The sequence below is a fragment of the Strigops habroptila genome, chromosome 2 (assembly GCF_004027225.2).
Source record: "Strigops habroptila isolate Jane chromosome 2, bStrHab1.2.pri, whole genome shotgun sequence".
Taxonomy (NCBI): Eukaryota; Metazoa; Chordata; class Aves; order Psittaciformes; family Psittacidae; genus Strigops; species Strigops habroptila.
In genome coordinates, this window is record NC_044278.2 from 80,138,400 (window position 1) to 80,164,755 (window position 26,356).

At 39.7% G+C, this 26,356-nt stretch overlaps 1 protein-coding gene across 3 annotated transcripts in view; it reads right to left on the reverse strand.

The window, feature by feature from the left end:
- Window positions 1-8,270: 8,270 nt before the first annotated feature.
- The window catches only part of SLAIN1 (SLAIN motif family member 1), a 48,193-nt gene continuing 30,107 nt past the window's right edge, over window positions 8,271-26,356 (reverse strand). For all 3 annotated transcript variants that reach the window (XM_030476763.2, XM_030476764.1, XM_030476765.1), the window contains exons 4-8: window positions 25,413-25,562; window positions 23,307-23,645; window positions 14,647-14,811; window positions 12,996-13,299; window positions 8,271-9,347 (exon numbers count right to left, since the gene is read on the reverse strand). In XM_030476763.2, coding sequence (XP_030332623.1) covers window positions 9,272-9,347; window positions 12,996-13,299; window positions 14,647-14,811; window positions 23,307-23,645; window positions 25,413-25,562 — 1,034 coding nt within the window. In that variant the 3' untranslated portion in view covers window positions 8,271-9,271. The remainder of the gene's footprint in view (window positions 9,348-12,995; window positions 13,300-14,646; window positions 14,812-23,306; window positions 23,646-25,412; window positions 25,563-26,356) is intronic.

Genomic DNA, 26,356 nt, shown 5'->3' on the forward strand with positions numbered 1-26,356 from the left:
AATGCCCCTTGGGTGTAGTTTTTGCTGTGCTGTATTATATAGTTAACATGGACTTTTATGAATACCTGAGACTTTGTAATCAATATTTGTATTTACACTCAATTCTGTATAAAGCAATTGGGTGCCAGGGAATACTATCTTTCCAATTGCCTGGAATAGCTTGTTAAGTAAATAGCATTTTTCTTCCTGTTTCCTTTGGAAAATATATCGTCGACAATTCAAAACAAGCTAAACCATTATTTTTAACAGAATGTTCTGCACATCAAGTTTGGAAATCCACAAAAATACAGAATATCCATGTCCAGACAGTAAATTTCATTCCAAGCCATTTTTGCTCAATGGCAATGTATACACTGCTTTCAGAAACAGACTCTAAGATATTGCCCTGTGAAAATACAATAATGAAACCTCAGTTTAAATGAGACTTCAGTAAAAGAATATCAGGAAGATAAAATTTGCCCAGTGTCTAATTTCAAAGGTGCTAAAAGTTTTACCGCTTGAGCTAGACACAGTTCTTTTCAGTGAGAGTGGTGAGGCATGGGAAGAAGTTGCCCAGGGAAGTTCTGAATGCCCCATCCCTGGAAGTGTTCAAGGCCAGGCTGGATGGGGCTTTGAGCAACCTGGTCTAGTGGGAGGTGTCCCTGCCCATGGCAGGGAGGTTGGAACTGGATGATCTTAAGGTCCTTTCCAACTTAAACCATTCTACGATTCTAATGGGAGTTGCAAGTGCTCCAGAAAAACATGCCCATAATGTAAGACTGCATAAATACATTTTGCTCTTCATCAAAAAGCATCACTCAGTAGTGTGCTAACAAACCGTAGGACTGGATAACAAAGCCACAGATTTGTTATGAGCTATCAGCTACAGGACTGATAGTACTGAACTAGGTAAGGCAGATGCATGATCTCCTTCTACCCAACTGCAGATCTCCATCTACATGAGACTGTAGCCAAAGTAATAAGATATCTTGGGAAGAAAGATAAGCTCCACTAACACTTTGCATAGCTTCTGGATCAGACTTCACCTACGTGAATCTGATGAGAGCATACCTAAAAGGAGTCAAGCCCATCTGCATGCAACCAAGCAGCTGTATCTATAAATTGAAATAGGTCCCATTCTATAACATTGATGCTGTTTTGCATCAATTGAAAAGATCAGAAAGATATTGCTTGAAGTCAGGAAAAAGAAAGAGAATTTATCTCCTGTGGAAGAAGGGACTGTCACCCCATGAAAAGTACAAGGATGTTGTTAGGTTATGTAGAGAGAAATTTAGAAAGGTGAAGGCACAGATGAAACTAAATCTGGCCACTACCATAAAAGATAATAAAAAGTACTCTTACAAATATATTAGCAACAAAAGGAGGGCCAAGAAGAACCTCCATCCTCTACTGGATACTGGGGAAGCCTAGTGACTGCAGATGAGGAAAAGGCTGAGTTACTTAATGCTGCCTTTGCCTCAGCCTTTAATAGTCACACCAGCCATCCTCAGGGTACTCAGTTCCCTGAGTCGGATGGCAGAGATTGGGAGCTGATTGAAGTCCCCATAACTCAGGAAGAAATGGTTAGTGACCTCCTGCTCCACTTAGATGTACATAAGTCTATGGGGCCAGATGGGTTACACCCAAGAGTGCTGAAGGAGCTGCAGAAGAGCTTGCTGAGCCACTCTCCATCATCTATCAGCAGTCCCGGCCTAATGCACAGGTCCCAGAGGATTGGAGGTTGGCAACATGATGCCTCACTATAAAAAGGGCAGGAAGGAAGATCCTGGAAACTACAGGCCTGTCAGCTGACCTCAGTGCCAGGGAAGAACATGGAGCCCATGATCCTAAGTGAGATCACAAAGCACATGTGGAAAAATGGAGGGATCAGGCCCAGTCAGCATGGATTCATGAAGGACAGGTCCTCCTTGACCAAGCTGATCTCCTTCTATGATAAGGTGACCCACCTGGTTGATGAGGCAAAGGCTGTGGACATTTTCTCTTTGGACTTAAAGAAACCATTTGACATCGTTTCCCACAGTGTTCTCCTGGAGAAACTGGCTGTTCATGGCCTTGATAGGTGTATTCTTCGCTGCTGTGTATGTATATGTAATCAGTGTTGCATAGCTCAGTGCAGTTAGTGACTGCCTAGAAAAACATGGATTAAATCAAACCACATTTTTATGATTTCTTTTTGGCTTAAAAAACCCCACGTTTTCTAAATTGAATTTTCTTCGTAGTTCTTCAACTTTTACTTCAATTATTTACACTTCATGGAACTGAATGGGAAATAAGCAACATCATATAAAGAAAATGGATTATATGCCGATGCTGGCATTAGGATACCTTAGTTTTAGAAACAGCATTAAGTCTCCTAAAGAGGTCAGCAGTCACTAAACATTTTGCTGAAAGTGGATTCACCATTTTTATTGGCTCAGTGAAATTCATAATCAGAAATAAAAAAGCACTTATTACGAGTATCCAAAAATTAGGCTATTAGAACCTGCTGTAGGAAGGGCTGAAAAGCAAAGTGGAGAAACGTATCAGTATCTCCTCTATTATTGAAAGAAAATGGTTCCAAATAATCCAGTTTGGGTGTATTGTAGTTGACATCCACATCATGTTTTCTGCTGCTTCTACTGTTGAAAAGTTCAGTCTTGGATACAGATAATATACCTTTTTTTGGTAACATCTGTGTGCAGATTGCAAAGTATGAAAGTTGGCTGGATTGCCAGAGCTCAGTTTGGGAATTTGGCTGCAGGCTTATTCTTTCTATAGGTCTGACCATAAGGACAAAAGAATAATACTCGATTTTTTTAGGGGAATGACAGAAATCTCAGGGGCAAGGGATAAATGAACAGAAACAAAGAAGAAATATTGTTTTCATTTTTTAACAAAGAAGAAAGGTTATTTTCATTCCTTTAACTCAAATTAGTCACAATAGAAAAATATAACACTACATGCATAAATATAGGGAAAGGGCTCTACAGAGCAGAAAGACTGTGTCTGAAAAGACAAAACATTATCTTCTGGCTATGCTTAGAGAACAAAACCAACAAGTTTGAGTATCATAGTCTAGTTGGACTCTGCCCCAGTAATTAGCCTCTTTTAAGCACTCCACCTTGGCAAACAAAGGAACATCTGCTCCCTGGTACCTCCACAGAGAGTAGTGGGCAGCAATAGCTGTGCATCTGGGTACCCCATGTGCAGCGGGCACTGAGCTCCTGGGAAGCATCAGGGCTGCTGCAGTTCCACACCACATGGCGAAGTCTACTCCTACATGTGTAAGAGCCACAAGGGTGATTTTCTGTCCAACGACAAGAGCAACTTACGTGGCTCAATTGGTTTCAGATGTCCAGCCCCTCTACGTTAAGAGGACTGAATACAATACTGCATCGCCAAACAGCTAACGAGAGAGGAAAGGCAGTGACAGTCGCCTTCATTTTGTATATATTTGTCGCATTTTTCTTCAAGTAAGAGTCACTTTATGGCCTTTGAATGTTATCTATTGTCTATCTACCTGCAGTTTGATATAATTTTGATAGCTGCATCTGGGAATTGTACGCATCTTTTGACTGTATCAGAAACTAAGCTTTTCTCCACCTCTAAAAAGTCAAGAAGTCCATAGAAGAGATTAACTTTTAAAGTATTTCTCTGCAGAAAATTTGAAGTTCAACCATCATTCATTGTCCAAACTTCTCAACATGGTTCAGAGAGCCCAATCTATATATCTACCCATTTTCTACATGAGCCAGTGAAAGACAAGACTACCAGTTGCTTTTATATGTATGTAACTGCCTGCTGTAATTTCATACTCTGCTCAAGGTAATGCATGAATTAAGAAATATATTTAGCACTTTAAAAAAACCCCACAAAGTAAGAATGTACCATTCACATCTCCAGATCTAGGCAAGTATGTTCTTTGTCACTGTACCTATAAAACTCAAAAAAAATATTGTCTTCCCAGCTACCCCATCTATTTGTAGTCACAAACATCACTGCACTGGTCCACCTTCTTTCAATGAGGCATAAAAGCTGCTAAAGTCACAGTCACAGTGCAAGATGAGATGGCCATAAACATGCATGGTTCAAGAGACTTACCATGGTAAAGCAAAGAGTTAAATCTGACCCAGAAACTATGCACCAGTTTTCAGCTAATTCCATGCTCAAAGTACCCTGTCTTGCCACTTAATATTCCCAAATTATTAAAACCTCCATGCAGGATGGAATACATGCAAAGAAACTAGCACGTATTTACACATGCACTTAAACAGATTGGAGAGCCATATGAGCTAGTTATGACCAAAAAGTGATGAGATCTGCAAAAAAGTGTCATAATGACATTTCAAAATATAGAGCTACTGTTCAGAAAATGGCAGCTACAATAGGTTTCATACTACGGCTTCTAAACTTCTGACCTTCCCATTCTCCCCTTTCCCCTTATGGGCTCAGGATGCTTAAAACAGGCTACCACAATGTGCTGCTTGGTATTGCCAAGCCTTCAGCAGTGCAATCATGAAAATGCCATAAAGAGTATGCCAAAATCCAAAGGACTCATAATACCTTTTTTTTTTTTTAAGTATTATTTTGTTTATGGGTAAAGGATTGTAATACCAACGCCACCAAAATGCTTGGCTTATATAAAAGCGGAATGAAGCTTCAAGAATGAACCTATCTATCTGATCTCCCCACTTCCTTTCATGAGATGCTTCGTAAAAAGTGTTGCTGAACTGCACATGTAGAAATATAATCTCTTGGGCCTCTTTAGGTCAAAGCTAATCCCTTGAATTGCACTTGGAACTAATGGGCAGGCTGGTCAGATCAGACAGTAGAGGTGTGACCCTACTAAGGCGTCACTGACTCTGGCATTAATTACTACCTTCTCAGATCTATGAGCATCTCTTCATGCCTCAAATGTCCCTTCCGTTGTCATTAATTCAGATAAAGTATAACTGCTTACCTTGCCAGGTAACAGCTGAAAGTCCCAACAGACAGATGCACTGAGGACTTGCTTCCCAGGCTGGTGAGCAAGGAGCAGAATAACTGGGTGGGATCTGCAGGTGGATGGTTGGGAACCACACCAGCCACAAGAGTATGTGTAACCACTGAGAGAGGTTACAAGAAAGGTGGGAATCCAGGGAACACAAGAGCTAGAATTGTAGACAATGGGAAAAAGATGGCTAAGCAGATGGGTTGGTCAGCTGGGAATAAGAAAACTAGACCAGACCAGCTTGGACATACCCTTTTCACCACAACAGTGACAGGGAAAGTCATCCAGGCTTAGCAATTTCCTTTTTTATCCAGAATTTCTCAACTGGTAAGCCATGCCTGAGGATTAAACACCACAAACCTGTTTTTAACAGTGTTACTGCCCCAATTATTTTTAAGTACGAAACTCCATCCGCCATTCATAGTAGATATTTAAATAGTGTTTTCCATATGAAGATGCTCATTTTAGTATTTGTGTTAGCATACAGACATTGTAATGTCAGGCCTGAGATCCCACTGGGCTTCATGGTGTGCAAGCACAAAGGAAAAATACAGGAATCCATGTCTCCAACAACTTGCAACTTAGGTACAGCAAAAATCATCAATCAGAGAAAGGAAAATTGATGAGACAGCATCTATTAAAGGACTCAAGAGCAGTAAGAAGACACTGTTGTCCTGCTTTGAGTGGTACTGTACAAAAGAAAAAGCTTTTAAGGAAGGATATGCAGACAAACAAAAATGGAGACCTTATGTTTGTGAGGGACTTTCCCCACAGTAAGGGACAACATGGAAGGGAACTAGGAGGTGCTTTGCTTGCAACAGGCACAATGCAGGCTGACATCATGGATATGGGAATCCATCCACTCAGTAAGAAACTAGTAAAGGGATAGGACATTGTCCATGGCTTTGTAAAAGAGTACAAGCTCATAATCTTTTAAACTGTATTCCACAGAGAGGGGGAAATCAGTAGTGATACACAAGAAGTGGTCAAAGCAGCAACATGGTGAAAGCAGGGAGAGAGGAAAATGATCTTATAGTTTTAGTTTGGCAGATCTCATGCTGAAGACAGTACAAATCCAAAGATGACTTCAGGTGAGGAGGTAATGGATGAATGCACTAGCTGTAGCGATGAGAAAGGAAAATTATTACGGAAATTTATTATGCATGCAGGCCTTTGACTTACCCAGAATATTAGGTTCTAGAAGAGACAAAGACATTTATGGGGCTGAATGGCTGGAAATGTAGAGGTTTTACCCCAGTGACTAAAAAGGGAGGGGGAAAAAACCTTAAAGAAAAAGGTTGAGAGTCATGACTCTGCCATCAGCTGAAGAGCTGAGCCCAACTACAGTTTCAACAGAAGGAGGCAGGCAATCTTTGGGATGCAGCAATAAGAAGACAGAAGTGGTATCTGCAATCATGGACCAAAAGAGAACCACCAAAGAGGGGGCACAGACAGAGTTCTCAAATGTTCCCTTACACTTAGAATGAAGTTTTGGTTGTGAAAAGTAAGTTTGAGTCTTTATTTTTAAAAATAACTGAGTGGTCTTGCTGTTTCCCATTGCCCTGGAGGAGATTCTGCCTCTCACAAAATTAAGCATGACAGAGGTGCTTTTGTGTTGCATATTCCACATGGTTTGCCCCTAGTAACACTTCAGTGAAGTACGTGACACTGTGCAGTTGTACCTAGTTCATTGATGCTAATGTCAGGGGAGATAGCCAGCTCCACCAACAACAGGCAAACAGCAGCAGTACCACAGCCTGTGGTTGAAAACCAGTGTCATTCTCTCAACTCTTTTGAGTGATCAAGCTGCTCACACCTTGGGTTTCCTTCTGAAGTTTGATGGCATCCAATGTGACAGGTACTTGACAAAAACACTTAGAACAGTAAAGTTGTAAGGTTACCAAATCCTGACATAATGTATTGCAAGGAACAGGACAATTAAAAAGGGGAAAACAGTGGCATCTTCTCAAAGAGCTCATTATATCCAAAATGCTTGACTCTCCAGTTCAAGACATATTTTGTAGTGTGAAATATAAAAATGCAAATCACAAGCAGTTGGGCACCTTCCTTTTACATGTTGGCATCATACATAAACAACACTGGAAAGAAACATATGCACTGGGTTTAAACCAAGAGCCTGGAAAATAGAAGAGCTTTAACTACCAAAAAGAAAACATTTTCAAAGTATATACTGCCCTCCTGTGTACAACCCGGTATTACCTCCAACAGTTGCAACCGATTTCTCAAGTTGAGAGTACTGTAGCTGAGGTGTCCCAGATAATAGAGGAAAACAGATAAAATCTTGGTGCTAGGGAACAGAGTGAAGAGACAGCTCTGACCAGGGCTGGCATGGGCAGCAATGAGCAGAAGCTAATCATCGCCACTGGTCTCCAGCCATCTTTCCTGACATAGATAGCGCTGGTTCCCTAGCAACAGACGCCATGACAGCTTATTAATCTGGGAGGTTCTGCAGCCCTCCTTGTCACAGGCAAATATCAAAGCACCCTCCCAAGCTGGCTCTGCACCCCCACCACAATCAGTCTGAAAGCGAGATAAATGTTCAAGACAACAGTTTGTCCACAAACAACTGATTGCTTTAACCAGCAGTAATTTCTTCCAATGAAAGCTTCTTATGAACAAGATAAGTTTGGGACACTCCTGTTGGTGTACTTACCTGTGTAGAGATAATTTCCTCATTGGAATATTTATTGATACCCTCTTCAACAGTTCTGCTTTTTTTTTTTTTTTTTTTGATAAAATGGATTTTAATTGGATTAAAAGAACTAACGTGAAAAAATGTTTATGTATGTCTGTTAAACAATGTCATGCTGTGCAGGGATACTACTGCACTACCATACAACCACTTCTCTGTGTAATGAAGGTTTTACTCACCACTAAATGCTTCTCCTTTGTTTTTTATTTTAGCTTGCCCATTTAAGAAAAGCAGGTCCCTGAGCAAATTCAGAGCAAAACTGAGAGGAATTCAGAGCCACAGCGAAAGAGTCACTTGGTACACAATCTGCTTCCCACTGCAAGTCATATTTGCACTTGCAGAATCTGAACACTGAACTGAAAAAAAAAATCTTAAGATCATAATAAGATTAAAAAATAATACATGTCTTCAATGCATACTATGGCTTCATAACACAATTAAAAAAACCCAGAAATTTTCAGCTGAAGTTACTTAGTTACTATTTGCAAAAACCCAGCATAACCTTTATAAATACTAATAAAAACTTTAGCAGCTAACTAGATGTCAGTTGCTAAATTCTGACAATGTTTACACTGCACACTCAAGAGCTGCCTTACTGCTGAAATAGATTCTTTATTTCTGAAACATTCCAAAACAGCAGTATACACAGTTGTAATCAAATATTAAGTCATATGCCATTATAAGAAAGCATTGATTAGTGCAATTGGATTTTGTAAAAGATCTATCAAAAAATTTATTTGCATTAAAACTCATTTTTCATAAGCAACTGTTAATAAAACGTTACTATTTAATTCTTTTGTAATAAAGTACTGAAAATCAACTGTAGTTTTAGAGATCACTTTGTAAGTGCAATGTGACTTTTGCTGCCGTTTTAAATACAAAACACTATGACAATAAATTAACAATTGAACAAATGGTGAAAGACCAACAAAACCATGCTGACCCAGCTGGATGGTAATTTCCAATGAACGCTACTTTTTTTTTGTGCTTCTGCAACATAAATATACTGCATTGTATTGTCAATGGTACCATTTTGTAAGATATGCTCCTAGCGCTAAAAAAGTACATTACCCCAAAAATATTATTTATGGCACAGAAAAGTTAAATTATCTCTCTGCTGTTCAAGGTTCAGGCAAGTTTAAATGAACTTAAGTATACAAAATAAAACGTACTGGAAACACTAGAAAAAAATTCAAGCACATACATAAGTCCCCCCAAATTCAAAATAAAATGCATGATGACTTTACACTGAATAAATTAACTTAGAATTTCAGTATGGCAGAGCTGCCCAAAAGCATTATCTCCTAGTTCTTTCCAAGGAAATATTCTGGAACTTTCTTCAGTTCCAAATGCCAACACTGTCATTGTTAGTTTGATAACAATGCAGCTGTTCAGGTAACTGATTAAGTGCAATATTTAGTGTTCGATAAGATGTTCATTTTTTAAAAATGACATTGCATTATGGATGGTTACATATTAAAATCCTAGGGGAAATAATACTGTATGACCCTCCTTTCCCAAATCATTGTTACCCAGCCAGCTGGGTAATGAAATCCACATTATTTTCCACTGTTGATGGGTATCTTTCATCAATAGCAGCCGTCTCTCCAGTTCCCATCCCGCATTGTGCTGAGTGACGAAAGTGGTTTTGGAGGCTGAAGAAAACTGTATTAACCAAATGACAGAAAAAGGCAAAGGAAGTCATATTTCATGCGAAAGATCAAGCTAATAAACATCATTTACTTCTCCAGTGACAATGGCTTTATGGCTTACTTAGAGACATCACTGGTTCATTTCTGGCTTCACACTAACGCAAATATAAAGATCTATGGTGAAATTAAGGCCACTTCCAATGAGACCCCATTACTGTTCCTGGTCTTAACAGACTAAAAGCTCTGTAAAAAGGAATTTGGTGAATAATTGTCATGATGCATGAGACCCCTTTAAATGGGAAGATTGGTTTTCAGGGCTAGAGATGATCAAATGCTATTTTTGTCACTATGGTCAACAGAGATCTAACGGGAAATATTCTCCAAAAGCTGTTGTGCTCAGCATGCTCATGAAAAACCAGAACATCATAAAATCACTGTGCAGGCACTAAAGAATTTTGGCATCTTAGCAGTTGAAGAACTCTACCAAATCTTGCTGCAGACCCTTTTATCCAAGACACATGACAATGTGTTTCCACCCCACAGCTGAAGTCTGAGAGTCGCCACTCCCAGCACCAGCACTCCAGCTGGGAACTCGCCATGCTCCAAGCCCCCACCCTCACACCCACGTTGCCTCTCTCATTAATCAACGAGGGCTTATTCTTATTATAAAACGTTTCCTGACCATATTCCAAACCCTCCAGGTACTACTGTCTTAGCTGTATCTTTCAAATCTTTCAAGTAAGATTAAAAAAAGGAAAACCAATCATCTGACTTGATGTGACTGCCAACTCACTGGTGATGAGGAAGGTTACCTCTAATTTGCTGTGAACTTATTTTTATTTCACCAGAATTTGCTGAAAATAAAGCATCTCAATTCTGTGAAACTGTTTCTTATAAAGCCAGGTCTCAAGCCTTGTTCTCACACTTCTGTGAGAGGGCCATAAAAAAATGGAGAGGGCCAAAGTAAAGAATAATTAACTAAGTTGAAAATAACTAAGAATACCACTGTATATTCCGAGCAGTGAACAGGAACATGTGCCAGCGTTGAAAACCATCTCAAACAGGCACAGACTGTCAGTATAATGCCATGTGGTTTGAGATAACAGTTTTTGAGGGTCTGCAGTCCCTTTCTACTTTTCCATCACCAGCTGGATTGCAGTGACTGGCTCCAGCACAAGGCAGCAGACACAAGCAAGCCTCCCACCTTGGCTCCAGAGCTGAGCTTACATTGCTGCCATGCCTGTGCCTGGCACCTGGGTTGATCCAGACTCTGAGCTACTGATTGACTTCCTGGCTTTAGCTGCAGCCTGCCCCATCACTGTAGACCTATCTGGAGACTGGGGCTGTTGGCTGACCCTGGTCACCATCAATACTTCTCTTGGTTGGTCACTGTGAGACAGCCTAGCTATCCTGCTCATCTCCCGGCTCACCTTGCCATGCTGCCTCGTCTAAGGATAGAAAGTGGAGGACCAGAAAGCAGGGGTCTGCAAGAAGCCCTGAGCATGGAGCTGGAGAGGGCTGAGGGATTGTGTGAATCCATTCAATAGGAACAAAAAAATAGGTGCTGCCTCACTTGTAAGGCCAAGAAAAGATGGACTGTACAGTTACAAATTTTTTACGCTGCTTGTGGATGCATGAATCTCAAACAGCAAGGAGAAAAGTGGTTAATATTTAGCCAAGTTGTTATCTTGTCTATTATAATTTATTTTACAAATTATCAAAAGCACTCCTTTATCCTGTGTTTGATCCTATGCAGTAAATACTGAAGTTCCCTAATGCTGGCCCTATATAAAGTGTCTAACAACCTACTTTAAATATCTAAAACACTATAATTTGGCTACCTAACAGCCTGGCCATAGGTATGAAGACACTCTGAATGTGTCCTTATCCCTGAACATCTGATTTATTTAAAAAAAAAAAAAGACCTCTTCTACTTTTAATCAAGTAATGAATAAAAGGAGTTTAATTTTTCAGTATCCTGAAAGAATCTAGACTCTTGAACTGATAATGTGAAATACCATTCCTTAGAAATGACCACGGTGACAAAAATCAACAGAGACAAAATCTGCCTCTGATGACTGAACTGCTTCCAAGAAAATTACATATGAACTGAAACCTCCCTTATTTTCCATATGAATAAATACAATGAACTGAGGGTCTTAAAAAACTTTAGGCTGAGCTCCAACCTACCCGTGCTTTTAGAGTCCTATAAACTTGTCATTCCCACAGTGCAAAGACCATCCATCTTCAATGATCATTGGTCTGACTCTATGGCAACATATACTAAGGCTATGGTACATCTGAGGGTAAAAGGACAGGAGCCCTGACTTTCTGGACTATAAATAGCTTTATTACTGATTTGAATCAGCTTCTAATAAAACCAGTGTTGAGAGCGAAGTGTCTCACCCTCCTACTGAAATCTCTTTACTTTGTTTTTCTTTAATATTGTCTGCTGTATGAAAAGTTACAAAATAGCAAGGGACTGGTCTTCATGGCCCAGGAAGTATCTTTCTTACATGTTGCTATGAAAGATTTAAGAGCTCTACAGAAGACCATGAAGTAGGGGAAAGTTAAAAAAAAATGGAAAGAAAACCATCTACTATAAAGAGCTCTAACAGAGAGAGTTCCAGCAGAGAGCAAACGAGGTTATAATAGAAATCTCATGGTATAGGCTTCATCAAAGAAGAAACCTGATGGCTCTTTATCAAAGTTTCACCACAGTTGGTCAAAATCTGTTGTCAGTCACATCAGTGTAATTCCCAAGTAACTCAAAGAGAGAATGTGAGCAATTGAAGTTACTCTGGATCTAGCCAGTATCTAGTGAGAAGTATAAAAATGGTGAGATCTAAACAGTGACAGTTCATCCAACAGAAAACCAGGTGGTCATACAACAGGCCCTCACAAGAGGAGGGATGCATGCGATGGGATGAAGTAATTGGAAGAGTTGATGCAAATTGATAGACGTTTCTCTTTAAGAAACTTCATCACCTATTAATTACAGAACATACAGCTAAGAGTTTAACTCCCAACTGTGATAAGGTGATTAAAACACAGTCTCTTTACTCAAGCTTATTTTAATACTCACCCTAAAAAAATAAAATCATTTGGAAATTAAATTCTCTTGGAAAAATGCAAAAATACATTCGCTTAACAGCATAGCTCATTGCCAAGTATATGATACTCCAGGATTCCCTGTTTGCCTATTGTCTCCCAGCTGGAGTTGAAGAGATGCTAGTTCAACCCAAGACTGTACTATCCAGGATAGTTTCATCCTCACAATGCCATAACATCACAAGCTGCATTTTTGCAGTCTACTGCCATTTACAACAACAGGGATGCATTTGTCTTTATTTCTTATTGACGGGTGGCAAACCATTCTTATTTATATGTGATTACATTCTATCAATTATCATAGTTTACTAGGAGCTACCAGGAAGAACTGTCCATCACTATTTCTTCAACAGTGATGAAAGAAATCGTCACCCATTCAGTGACTCAGCATTGGGAGCTAGAAAATCTTCTGGTTTATAGCCCAGTTGCATATTCAGGAGATAAAAAAAAAAACCAAACCAAACCAAAACCAACCAACCAAACAAAAAAAAACAAATACAATCTAAGCCAAAGCCATCCACATATGGAAGGAGGCCCGTTTAATTCTTACCTTCGAACTGGCTGTGCAATTTTACTTCTGGGGATGCCACTCCCATTGATGGCCAGTGATGGTCTTGGAAGAGCACTGCGCCCTACAATCCCTTGACTGGCAGTCTTGTTTGGCATTGGGATCCCAGTGTTAGAATATAACTGCAAGTTATTGGACACTGGAATGCTGCTGCTGCTGCTGCTACTACTGCTACTACCTTGTACAGTTGGGCTTACGTATGCAGTAGCTTTGAGAGGCTGTCTGGCAGACACTGGAAAATGTCCCACACTGTGAACTCTGTGTTGAAGCTGTCCTGGTGATGGAACTGTAAAGAGTAGCAGAAAAGGAAGCAGCAAGGTCAATATGCAACAGATGATGCCAGGTAGTATTGCTCATTTCTAGAGAGATATGAATACGGATAAATCATTATATGTATCATTATCAATTTACTTACTAATTATAAACTGCTGAAAAGTCCCTTTGATTCAATACTGTGTCTAATAACACTTCACTGAACTAAAATAACCTGTTCCGTGCCCATCCTGAGTAAAAATCTCCCCCCCACCCTTCTTTCTCCCCTCAAAAAGGGTTTATTAGCCATTACAAGCACGCTAATTCCACCTATACAATTAGAGCTTTAAGTAGGAGAAATTGCTGAAGGTATAAATTAATTAGATCATTTAGATTTTTGCAAGTTTGCCTGCCATAACCACATCTTATTTAAGGAACATTGCATAAAGCATTATAAAACATCACAGAAGTCTAAGCTTTATGTATAGAAACAATCAAGAGGCTATAAAAAGATCTTGAATATAACAGCATATTCCAAGGCCAATGTTACGTAAACTATCATTTTAAATCAATGCTATGGGCTCCAGAAGCTTTATATACAGATTTTCTACACAATCCTGCCCTCTGGTGTACAAACAGACACACATCTGTTTCAGAGGCCACATATCAAAAGCAAACTGTCAAAAGCCTGAAGCACATAAAACTAACATAGCACATACAGGCCAATCCTTTTTCAACTCTTAGAAAATTATTTAAAGACAAGTTCTACATTAATAATTTAACATCCACTAGATCAATACTCTCTTTATCCCCCCCATCAAGCCACCTAAACTGAACTAATTACAGAGTAATTTTAATTCCTCTACTCGACAAGTATATTACACTTGAGGATATAACCTTCTGTTTACCACGTTTGCTCAGAAGTGGCTCAACTTCAGTAGCAGAGAGGTCATGTATTTTAAGATAGCATTTATACAGCGTACTGTAAACCCAGCATCGTATAAATTACCAAGAAAAGCAGTTGCCAATTCTAGTATCAAAACTAAAAATGTAAGTTTATAGGAATTAATTGAACTATAGTGCTTCTGCACTACTACTACTACTACTTACTGTTACTATAATTTTAGTTTTATAGCTGGCACAAAAGGAAGAGGCAGAGAAAAAATAAAGGAGGTGATGAAACTCTCAATACTGTATAGCAAGATTGGCAGAATTTGCTTTCCAAAATAGAAACTTTGAAAATCCTGAGCGATATTAAAATCTGGTGCAAAAGGAACACAGTCTGATTTTAACTTTTCATAAAGCAGAGGATCAGTGACTGGGACAATATTTTACCACTCTGTCAATTCCTTGCGTGCAGCCAAAGAACACAGGTACTTACTACATGACTGCAACCTTGAAATTCCATTACTTGCTCCATGCAAATTGGAGTCAAAGCTCTGACTGTTCCTCACAGTGACTGGAGAACTAGCAAAGCCAGCACTGCTGTTAACAGTGGGGGTACTTGGCATCCGAGCAAGGTTAGGCATGCTTCTTCGAAGTTTATCTGAAGCAAAAGAAGACAATGTTCATGGTCATGTCAGAATTTTTAACAAACAGAAGCAGCCTCTGAATAATTTCTGTAGAAAATCAAAATTAAAACAAATTAATTCAACACACAGAAATTTTTTTGCTCTGCAGGAAGAATATGAACATGTTATTGACAGCCTACTAACTGAACCCTACTGACTACTGTAACAGCAAGATTATTCACAAATAATTTTAAAGACATCAATAGAGAGTACATTTTTGGAATCACAAGGATTTAAACACTCAAGTGTCATAATAGGAACAGTATCACATAAATATGTAAAGTAGGTCAGATGAATCATGCCCTGAATGTGGCTGTTTCTTTGCAGTGAATACAAAGTAAGGCTGCAGTGACAGTCAGACACGCCTATCTACACTGTGGATGTATGTCTAAAGACAGGTGAGATGAGTCTATCCAAAGTGACTGAGTCTTGCTTTCAGGTGCCAATGAGATGGTAAAAATTCCACTCAGTACCTAACCTTATTAGCATGCTAAGTTTCTGTAGATGGCCATGCACAAAACCTGCTAAGTCTTGATGCTTTTCAGTTGATTGGAGCCCCCGGTTGACATCAGGATTTTCACATCTGGTGGTTCTCCCTCCTATCCCACTTGAGGTGCCTGATTTGGTGGGCTTTTTCACAACAAGCCTGCAAGGGTCTTTCACAAAAAGCAAGCTGCAAATGCTCCAAATGCTTCTGGGTCAGGTTCAACAGCTAAGGCAAGTACCTAAGAAGCCAGAAGATGTCTGCAACTCCACTCACGCTAGCTGATTTGGAGAGAGAAGCCAAAACTAAGTCTGGTACCTCAAGAAGACTTCCCAAACACAACAGCATTAGATAATCCAAGATGAAGCTCTTTTGGTCTCTTCTTCCACAGTGCCAAAGGATGACTCAATTCTGTATAATAAGAAGAGACTGCTGGGGGCAGAAGGGCACACACTGAATGACCTGGTCTGAACTGCCTCCTGTGATGACAGACTTTAGTAAAGCACCACTGTGGGGAAATAATAGGTCATTTGTTAAACTGCCATTGACACTACAACTAACGCTGGCCTCTTGGCCAGGTTCAGGAGCACCAGTGTTGTGCCCCTCTGAGGTGGCTATGTTTCTCCTGGTACCATGGTCAGCGTGGACGCCACCAGCTCCTGCCCATGCCATAGGTTCCAGTGCCTGGCAGGTGTCTGCCTCCAGTTCTTCCTCTACAACAGAAAGCAGGGGTATGCTTGTCTTATAACAGGCAGCTACAATGGCTCTCTCCAGTGGCAAGTAGGGCATTTCAAGATTGATGGTTTGGATTTATGCACAGGAAAGACACATCACATGGCTTGGAATTGCTGTTTTGGGCTGACCTTGTAGCTCACACAGGGCAAGTTGAGTCCACAGAAATAACAAACTGACTTAGGAATCTCTGTTTATCAGCCCACATACACATATAACCTATTTAGCACCATCATGAGCTCCTCTAATCTTTAAAGCTGCTAACAACTGATGAGTAATAAGAACTGACAGTACAGATCCAGCTATACAAGGTACTAATAGCCACTACAGTAACTTTAATATATGTGATGCCTATGTAACTCCAGCAAACATTCACAGCAAGGCTACAACTCCAGCTGTTTTTTATGACTGGTCCTCATGATAAGAATGGTACAAAATCCTGCAAATAGTCAAAAACATCCTTGTACTTCAAAGGTCCAGAATTTCTAATGTCCATGTCCCAGGTCCCAATTACTAGTGCCTGTCTGCCCTAGATACTGTACCATGCACACTAGTCCTGTAATGGTAAGACCTTCTTCTCTTCCATCTCACCTAAGGTTGACTTTCAGTTACCACAGCTAACCAAACATAGAAAGCCACTGCTGTCTAGGAAATAGTTTAAATATTCCCATGAAATAAATACACTACATTTTCATATTTTTTAAATCAAACAGTAGATATAGGAAGTAAGATAGGGAGGGGTTCAGTGCAGAAAAAGGAAATGCAAGGGTTTAGTTCCTGGAAACTAGAATACAACCAAATCCTAACAAAGAACCAGCTTAAGGGTAAGCCTTCATCAAAGAGTTAAAGCTGCTGTGCTCCAGTGACTCATCACTAAGGCTGTCAGGCTGAAAATGTCAGTGGTACAGCAATAAACATTAGCAAAGGAATTACCACCGTGGTTCAGTCAGGTGATGAGTATTAATCTCACTCATATAACAACGATAAAACAGTTATCAGGCTTCCAAAACTGTCCTGGGGATGCAAATAATGGCATCATACAGCTACTATATAACCCTATTTCCTAAAATACTCATGATTTTGCAAACTGGAAAGGAACTGTCTTCCTATGATGCAACCCTTGGCCCAGAGTGGTAGAAAATTCATGAATATGGGATGTCTGTAGCTACTGTTAATTCTAGCCTAGCCTACTCTTTAAAATCCTAGGACCTAAAATCCTAGGTCAACATTACCGCACTTGGCAAAAAAGGTTTGAGCAGCAGGATGGTGGTAGGGAAGATGGCACTGCATAAAATAGCTTTTCTAATACTATCCATATATCATGTCGTATAAGCATAATTCCTTAGACTCTACATGCTCTTCCACTCAGGAACTGTATGATCTGCGCCTTGAATTGTCCAGTGGATGCAGCTACAATAGTAGTAAGAATAGGTACAGAAGAAGCTTGGATTTTCTCCATGTCATGGACAGCCATTTCTTTTGCTTCCTGTTCATTAGTCCCTTCTCTTTGCAGCAGTCTGCTCTGCTGCTGATTCATTCAGTCCTCAGGCAGCAGATTCCTGCTGCACCTGCAAGTTCTTATCCATCAAGCATCTGTGTTTACTTCTTTGATGGGTCCTTGTGTCTGCTGAGATAAATGGCCCTGAAAAGCAATGAAAATAGCAGGTCAGTTCTGTGTTTGGGGAAAACCCAGAAATATTTGTCTTGATGACATTTTGCAGCTTTCATCTCCTTGGATGATACATCCTCTTTTATCTTTCTTGAAGTTTTTTCTGTCACCTGTTCCCCTCCTAAGAACAGTAAGAAAAAGTCTTACAGACGTTTTGTTTGTAAATGGAATGCTGGCTCTTGTGAGCTTGAGCAGAAGGTGGGAGTTATGCGATTTTAATATAATTTCAGGCCGCCAAGACACGACTAGAAACAAACTTGGTGGAAATATATGAGAACAAAAGTATTTTTCCAAGCTGTTAGTAGCAAACCTTCCCTTCCTGAAGCATTCTGTTCTCCTATGACTGATAAAAAAATTAACAGCGAGGCGGAGTGAAGGAATAGAGTGGAGATGTATTCTCAGGTAAGACATAATTTGCCCAAATAGTCTTGTTTATGATGAATGCTGAAACTTGCTACAGTTTCTGCTACCTCTTCTGCACTAATCTGGTTCAGTGGCAAGCCTAAAAATATCATCGGTTGTTTATAGTTTGTTTTGTTGGGAAGACGCTGATATTAACACCAGCAAGGAACTCCAAAGGACCTGTACCTTCTACAGCATCCACAGTTATTGTGACCCACTACTGAATCTCAATGATAATCTAGGCCAAAGTAAGTGTGATGTTTAAGTAGGATGCAGCCATAAAAAACATCACAGATATATCTTCGCCTTTCCCAGGCTTCTTTGAGATGTAACAGCATGACCTACAGACACTGTAGTATTTTGGTATTTGAAAGTTTGAAGAAAACGCAAGGATAGGTCACGGAAGGGAGTTATTAAAACAGGAACTGGTTATTACCACCTTCTCAGAATAGTTCATGCATACACACACATGCTTGTCACTTCATGAGTGTTGGTGGCACACGTTGCCCCTTTTTCACATATTTGCAGCAGAATGATACACCAAAAATCACTACTGCATGTTTACGCTTTTTCGCCTATGTGGCATCCATGCTGAATTGCCTGTTGACCACAGCACAAGAAAACCACAGAATTGTGAAATACAAGGTCCTCTCTCTGCCCTCAAGTGAAAACGTGCACCCAACAGCACAGATCATATGCACTACTGGTGAAAAACAGGTCAAAAATCAGGCAAAAGCGTCCCTTATTTTGTCAGGCATTCCACAAAATTACAGGAAAGACAGCAGTCTGCCTCTTACTTAGATGTTTCAGTTCTGATTTTTTTCAGCAAGTTCTTCCCCCAATGCTGTTTCTTCTCTGAAGTCAGCCTGGGATCGGTGGCCCAGCTTCTTTCTGGCAGGCCACCAGAACAGGCATCACCTGCTTCTGTCTTCTGGTCCCAGCACTGCTGGTGGCTGTCCCTGTTTCACTGCTTCTATTTTTTTCCTTCTCTGACCTAATACTATCACTGGCCAAAGATTAATGTCCATGTAGCACGCAAACAGACTTTGCCCTCAGAGCAAAGCTGCCCCAGAAAAGGTACGCTTCTGGTGGGCTGCCAGGCTGGGATTCTTGATAACTAACATCTCTGCCAAAACACCACATCCAGTGAGGCTCTCTTTGCAAGGAGGGCTTAAGTTGACTCTGCAGTCAAGTGTCTTCAACCCATTTATTCATTCATTGTTATTCTCTGCAAGTGTTGTCAATGTTTTATTTGCACAAAAGGACTCACAAGCCTTGCCAAAAGTGCACGATCATTAAGGAATGTGATACAATGAATCATAATTATTAGTGTCTCAGACAAATCATCGTTTAACCTACATTAGCAGTTTATTACACATAATTAAATCCTTCACACAAACCCTGCAAATTCAACTCTGCCTTATCTGTACTATATGCACAAATAAGTTGGAAAAAAAACATAAGGAAAAAAATCTGTGCTTTTTTATTTTAAATATTACTTTATATTATGCAGTTATTCAGAGTTTGTTCTAACAAACTTGTAGACTCAATTACAACTTCACCTTAAGGGATTAATTTCTCTTCCTCATTGTTGAAGACCTGAGTTGAGTATCTGCATTACATTCATTATGTTTATAACATTTATGACATCCCAAATACACCAGGGTCTGGTTAAAGATAGTTACAGATACTTACAGCAAATTAAAGATTTTTCCATTATCCTTCCATGACTTCTCCCCACTGATTACTATTCTCAATACAACCTCAAAAATGACAAAGATTTTTTTTCTCCTCTAATAAAATCTGCAACAATTTCCCACAGTGAATTCCCTTCCTAACTGAACCAGAGAGGTTCTGAGCAGAAAAATACTCTGTAAATCAGTAAGAACAGACCTTTACCCAAACACACAAATCAATGTTAGTCTATACTGAACAGGTATCTAAACACCAGCCTACTGCCCCTGAAATGCTCCTCTTTTACGTCTGCTGGAGTTTGCTTAAAAAACACTCAAACAAACAAAACCCAGAGCCTTCCAAATGAGGCAAGGGTGTTGGAACAGCTGACGATGTTCATAGTATTTTCCCTGAGAAAAGTTATCCTGCAGAAGCACATGTAATAAAGTAACTCAGAAATAGCGACTTCTGGAAAATAAAAGCAAAATTTTCCAAGTGAATTGTATCTGTGGCCTGTTTATGAGAGTATCAACCAAGCTAAAAACTTTAAAATCAACACGAAAAGGTAATGTCAAATTTTATATCTTAAAATATGAAATATATTTAATATATATTGAATATATAATAATAAATTAATATTATAATGTTAAAATATTAAAATTAACAAAATAGCATGCACTTCTACTCAGTGAAGGATGTATTTTTCATCTGCCCCTTCTTACTGCATTAAACTCCTTCTTTAGCTGGAAAAGTTTGTCCAAAATACAAATTTTCCAATTTTCAGGTATTATTAAAATGGACACTTTAAATTGCACATGAAATAAAGGGTACCCAGGATAGAAGTTTACAAGTAAGCTTATCTCAAGACCTGGTACATGGGCCTGAACACAAGAAGATCAATCCTATTTTCACTATCCTGTCTATCCTGCATTTTGACTCTATGGATGATTTCATAGCACAGTAGTTCCATTACTTCTGATTTCAGAAAATCAGAAGAAATAAAGGGCATAAATATCTATTCAAAAAGAGTAAAGTGACCAAACAGAAATAAAAAATACTCTAAAAACAAGTTAAAATGAAAGAGATTACTTCTGTATCACATTAAATAAGAAGAAGTGTACATTTTTGGACAACATAAAGCAGGAAACAGCTTGGTTTTATGATATTTGGTGGTATTTCTTATATGAAAATGACTAAATATAAATGTTCTTTATTATTAATAGAGTTAGCAACATTTTAAGTTGTTAACCATGAACTTTTTCAAATTAGAGGAAGGGCAGAGAGGTATAGACATAAATCTTTCCATTGCCAAAATATTGAAAACTTTGTAAAATTATAAAACACACTAACTAGGTGGACTCACATTAGCTAATTGCAACAGATAACCCAAAAGCTATTCACCTCCTATATCTCTTGGATCTTAAGTGATCTATTTCTGACCCACTAACCAATTACAAAATCTCTGAAAACCACAATGCCTTAAAATGTTCACAGATGGAATTTTTCTGATGTAACTCAGTGTTACAAACAATTCAGCTGATTTAGCCTGATTTAGGGAAAGGGTGTAATTAAATAAGGCGGGGGGGGGGGGCGGGAAGCAGACTGCATGCAAAACTTTTCTATTATTCTTGTTAGAACTGGAAACAAAACTTCTTAGAAAGCAGAGCTAACATGCTGACATACACATTACAGGTTATGGCTGCAAAAATGTTGTTTAAGAGGTAACAACAGGTACACCTACAGCCTATGCTACAAGTGGCCCCAAATACACCTTGAACACATCTTCATATATTTCACATCTTAACATACTTACAGTTGCACACATCTGCCACTTTATGATAGCATTTACCAGGAGCCTTTCAGCTCCTGAACAAAGGCAAGCTGCTGGGGACTGACAGTCCATCTTGTGAGAACACCAAACAGATTATCCAACACCTCAAAGTTCTTGAGAAAACAGGCAACCAGGTGGTAAAATTGGTGGTCTTTTACATTTATACACTTTCTGGTTAATAAACTAGGAGTCTAGTGTTTTTAGTGCCCTGTAAGTACTTTCTGAGATGTTTCCATGTCAGAATCCAATACTTAGGTTCCACTGACATGGAACATGAAAAAATCATTGAAAAAGTATCTGGGGACCATATATAAAGATCATAGCACCAGACCCTGCCCTTCTTCCTGTATCAAAATTGCTCCATAAGCTTTCTATCTACCCAACATTTCCGCAAGCCCATCAGTGCTGTCCCATTCTTATACCTCACCAGCAAGAAGAGTAACAGTGAAGTTAATATGGCACATATGCCATACCAACAAACTTCCATGTTGCTCTACCTTCTGTTAGTGTCAGCCTTCTTTTTTACAATGAGGGTGGTAAAATACTGGCACAGATTGCCCAGAGAGGTGGTGGATGCACCATCCCTGGAGACATTCAAGGCCAGGCTGGATGTGGTTCTGGGCAACCTGATCTAGTTGAAAATGTCACTGCTCATTGCAGCAGGGTTGGACTAGATGACCTTTGAAGTCCCTTCCAACCCAAACTATTCTGTGATTCTCTGATTTACATACTGTCACTTGTCGATTAAACAGGTCTTACTTTGAATGCAAGTGTTTTTGGCACCAACCTGTCATGTCATATTTGTTAGGAAAGCAACAAGCATACCTGTAGTGCTCTATAAACAGCAACTTTGTGGGGTTTTTTTTGAACAAAACATTTATTTTCTGGCCCAAGTGTGAGCTGTAACCTGTAATGTTACAAACAAGACCCTGACAGAAAACTGACTGTTTTGAATTAGCTTGGGGAAAGTAAGACACAGCAGAAGCAAGAAAATTGTGATCATAATAAGGAATGAAAGGAAGGTAACAGCAACAACGGAGCAAAACTTAAGTCTTGAGGAAGCACTGAGAGACAAATCTTACAGAGACTCTGGAATAAATCTCAAATGCAGTGCAAAAAGCAGCAATGGCTCAGGATAGTTTGGGAGTGATATTATCTCCCACTACTTTTACAGCCTGCCCTACCAGACCTGGAACAGGAGTATGGCGCTGACTCCCGCTGTAAGCACTCATTGTGGATTCACTGCATTAACAGCAAAGTCGGGCAAAAGAATGAGAATGAAAATCTGAAAACCCTATTTCGTATTTTACTATATCCACAATGGACATGCACAGGCCATGCTCAAAAGCCCAATCAGTTCTAACTACCTATTAAGCTGCTAAAAGATGCTCTTCTTTCCTTTTTCTCTGTTTTTCGCTTGTGGTCACCCTTGGAGCACTTTAAAACAGACTAAAGCAACAACTTTTGCAACCAGGTCACAGATTGCACTTTGCAGCAAATGACTTAATAACATACCTCAATCATTTGCACAGGCTTAAATTGCTTGTCACAATTCAGGGGCTGATCTAGCTGTCAAACACCAAACGCAATTCACTCTGTTGACACAACTTGGTCTTTAAAATAGCACTGGCACTTTGCACAGACAAAAGACCATTTCTCAGAAAAGCATGCAACCCACCTCCATTAATCCTATTTGGTTGCTGCTCTGGAGTTTGGGCTTGAGGAGAGTAGTAGGGCTGCTGATAAGTATTTGAAGGGAAGTGTGAGGAGGTAGGGCTCCTCCTGCAGTCCCGGATACTGGAGAAAGTCTGTGAGTGAGGAATCCCTCTCTGGAAGGGGGAGCAGCGAGTCAGCCGTGGCTGGGGAGGTGGGAGGTGGTCAAACTCTTCCTCATCCTCCAGACTGTAGCGATCGTACTCCTGGTCAGCGCATGTCCCTTTCTTTCCTGCATGCAGACTGACGCTGGAACTGTGCCTTGACACAGATGCTGAAGTCGAAGCATAATCTTGCCTAAGGCCTGTAAATTCCAAGAAGGGGATAATTCAGCTTCTGCTAAGTGAGTAACCCATGTAAAGATTCTAGGTCTCCAACCTCCCTGAAGCAGAATTAGTTCCTGCTGGCAAAACAAGGCTTAGTGGTAGCATAGCTGTTTTTTAGACAGGTATGCATCCTACCGCCCCCTTCGCAGACCACCTGGGTTTGAAAACCATCCCACTATTAGCACTGCCCCAGAAAAGCATGTCTGCTCCATGTCAAGCAAGAGGGAAACATCTACATCCCTTGTACAACCCCCCATTTCCCAGCTGCACAGCAGCCAGGGAAAAAGGGGATGTACATTACACTTCCAGGAGCTGAGTAACTGTCAATACCTGCAGAAAACAGCTTTCCTAGATGTACAAAAAGCCCTCATCTTCAACAGATGTCTTTGCCTCATAATGGAAACTTCTTAATATGGTTCCCCCCTGCCCTCAAATGGGAGATTCTATCTGTGGCATTGAAGAAAGCGTGCCTGTGTGCATGTATAGTACTATCACTTTCCATAGGATTAAGTGGACAACAACTGTCATGTGCTCAAACATTCTATGCTAGCTCCTACTACAAGGATGAGATACAACCATTACACCTGACAGAGATGAGAAGAAAAGAGAATTTTTCCTTCCAGTTTACCAATGACCTGATTCCTCAAAGAGGAGTCTTTTTTACACTTCACTCTGAAGGAGATGAACGCAGCTGGCATTTAAGTAATGCAATCCTTTGTATTTTGATAGTCACCATTTTATTTTTTTTAAATTATTATAACTTTCACATAATATCAGAAATTTTCCCAGCTGTAACCACACACATTTGCCAGCTGAGAGAGAATTCAGCTATCTTGGAAAGTCTCACACTTGCTAACTTCTCTCCTGAACATAATGAGCGCCACCAGACGCTCAGCAAGTTCAACTGCTCACAAGTGATCACTCCAGCCTGTTCAGTCTGATTGCTGCAGCCAGACCACAGCTCTACTTTTTAATTCACATTCTACTTTTATTCTATTTAACCACTTATTTCTTGTCATTTTCCTTCAGTCACCATCTCCAAATTTCTCTTGTTTTCCATCTCATCATGTCTTCCTTGATGTCTTACTTGACATTTATAGGAAGTGAGAAAGATACTGCACTTACTGAGTGACTTCTAAGTCAAATGCCCTCTATTTATGAATAGAGACATTTTCCAAAAATTACTATCAAGCCAAACTAAAATCTACGTCAAAAAAGCTTTTGAGCTCAGATTTGTGCATAGTAACTAGTCTCAAACCGAAACACTAAATTTAAATGCCCCAATTCAGCATTTAAAGGGGAATCAATTTAAAAATTAATCTGACAATTAAGAAAAGCAAAGCAGAGGCAAGAAAATCCAAGAGAGCTGCTTATTTTTACCTTTCTCACAAAACGTATGTGTGAAAAAAATGTTTTAGCATCTTCCCTTCCCAGAAATAAAATTATTTTTATTAATGTGGTAAGACATAAATCTTCTAAATCTAAATGTACTTAACAGGTACAGAGCTACACCCATTGGGATTCTGTAAAACATAAGCATCAAGTGTTGGGAGATCCAGTACTATTAACCTGAACCCAACAACGTGCACATCTTCTCTGCACAGGTGAAGGGTTTTTCCATCTGCCATTCAAGAGGAAAAAACATTTAAGAAAGATCCACTTGACTGAGACCAGACTGGAGCAGTTTTGACTGTTATGGGAAATCTTCCTCAAACTGTTTTGGAAAATGAACAAAAGGCACCTACTCTCCTCCTGTAGACGAGCCATGATCTGAACATCGGTGAGGTCCTGCAGCTTGTATCCCATGGAGATGGAATCATCCTCCAGCTCTGAGGTGCTCAGCTCACTGTCTATTGATGACTGTGGGCTCAAAGGGGAACTCCTAGAAAGGTAACCTATGTAAGAAAGCATAACCTTTAGTTTGTGACTGCATCTGTACATCCTTCATTCACTATCTGCCCTTTATGTTACAGTACCTTAAAATATTTTCAGATAAAAACATTCAGAAGTGTAGTGCAATCCACTAAATTAGCAAAAGGGTTTTGATTCTTGTGAAATGTAGTAAGCGTAGTAATGGATCATGAATTCCTCTGCTTTTTCCCAAAATAGCATCACATAGCCCACCAATGAATAATTTACCCAGTACAGTTCTGATTGAGCTCAGATTAATTAGCATAGACTAAACACATCTGCATTTGAATACTTTTTATGGGACTGTGGTTCTCCCTACTTTGTTCTGAAAAGCAAGTGTGTATGTGTCAACAACTTCTGCCCAGTACTCAGATTCCATTTCAGAGTAATTTACCTAAGTTTTGCTGGCTGGTTTTTGTTTTGGTTTTTTTGTTTTTGTTGTTGGTTTTTTAATTCATTATAATCATCAGAAAAATCAATGACAACAACAATTAAGACTAAACATTATGCAGCACCAGAGAAAGCATTGCCTCCTTCAGAGAGCTACCTTTTGGAGAGGGGTCTAGATTCTACTTGCAGTTAGTTGCATGAGCTAGTTGTTGTCCAACTTTGAAGAAGAATTCTTCCAATAAAACAGTAAGTCGCTTTCTAATAACCTCTGGTCCACCAAAGGGCCACAGCTGCCTGCAAGGCGAGAACCACTGTGGCTATGGCTCATCTCCTGTGCTCGTATCACAGATGTGTTTGCACCCTCTAGCACTGCTGAAAGTCACCTAAA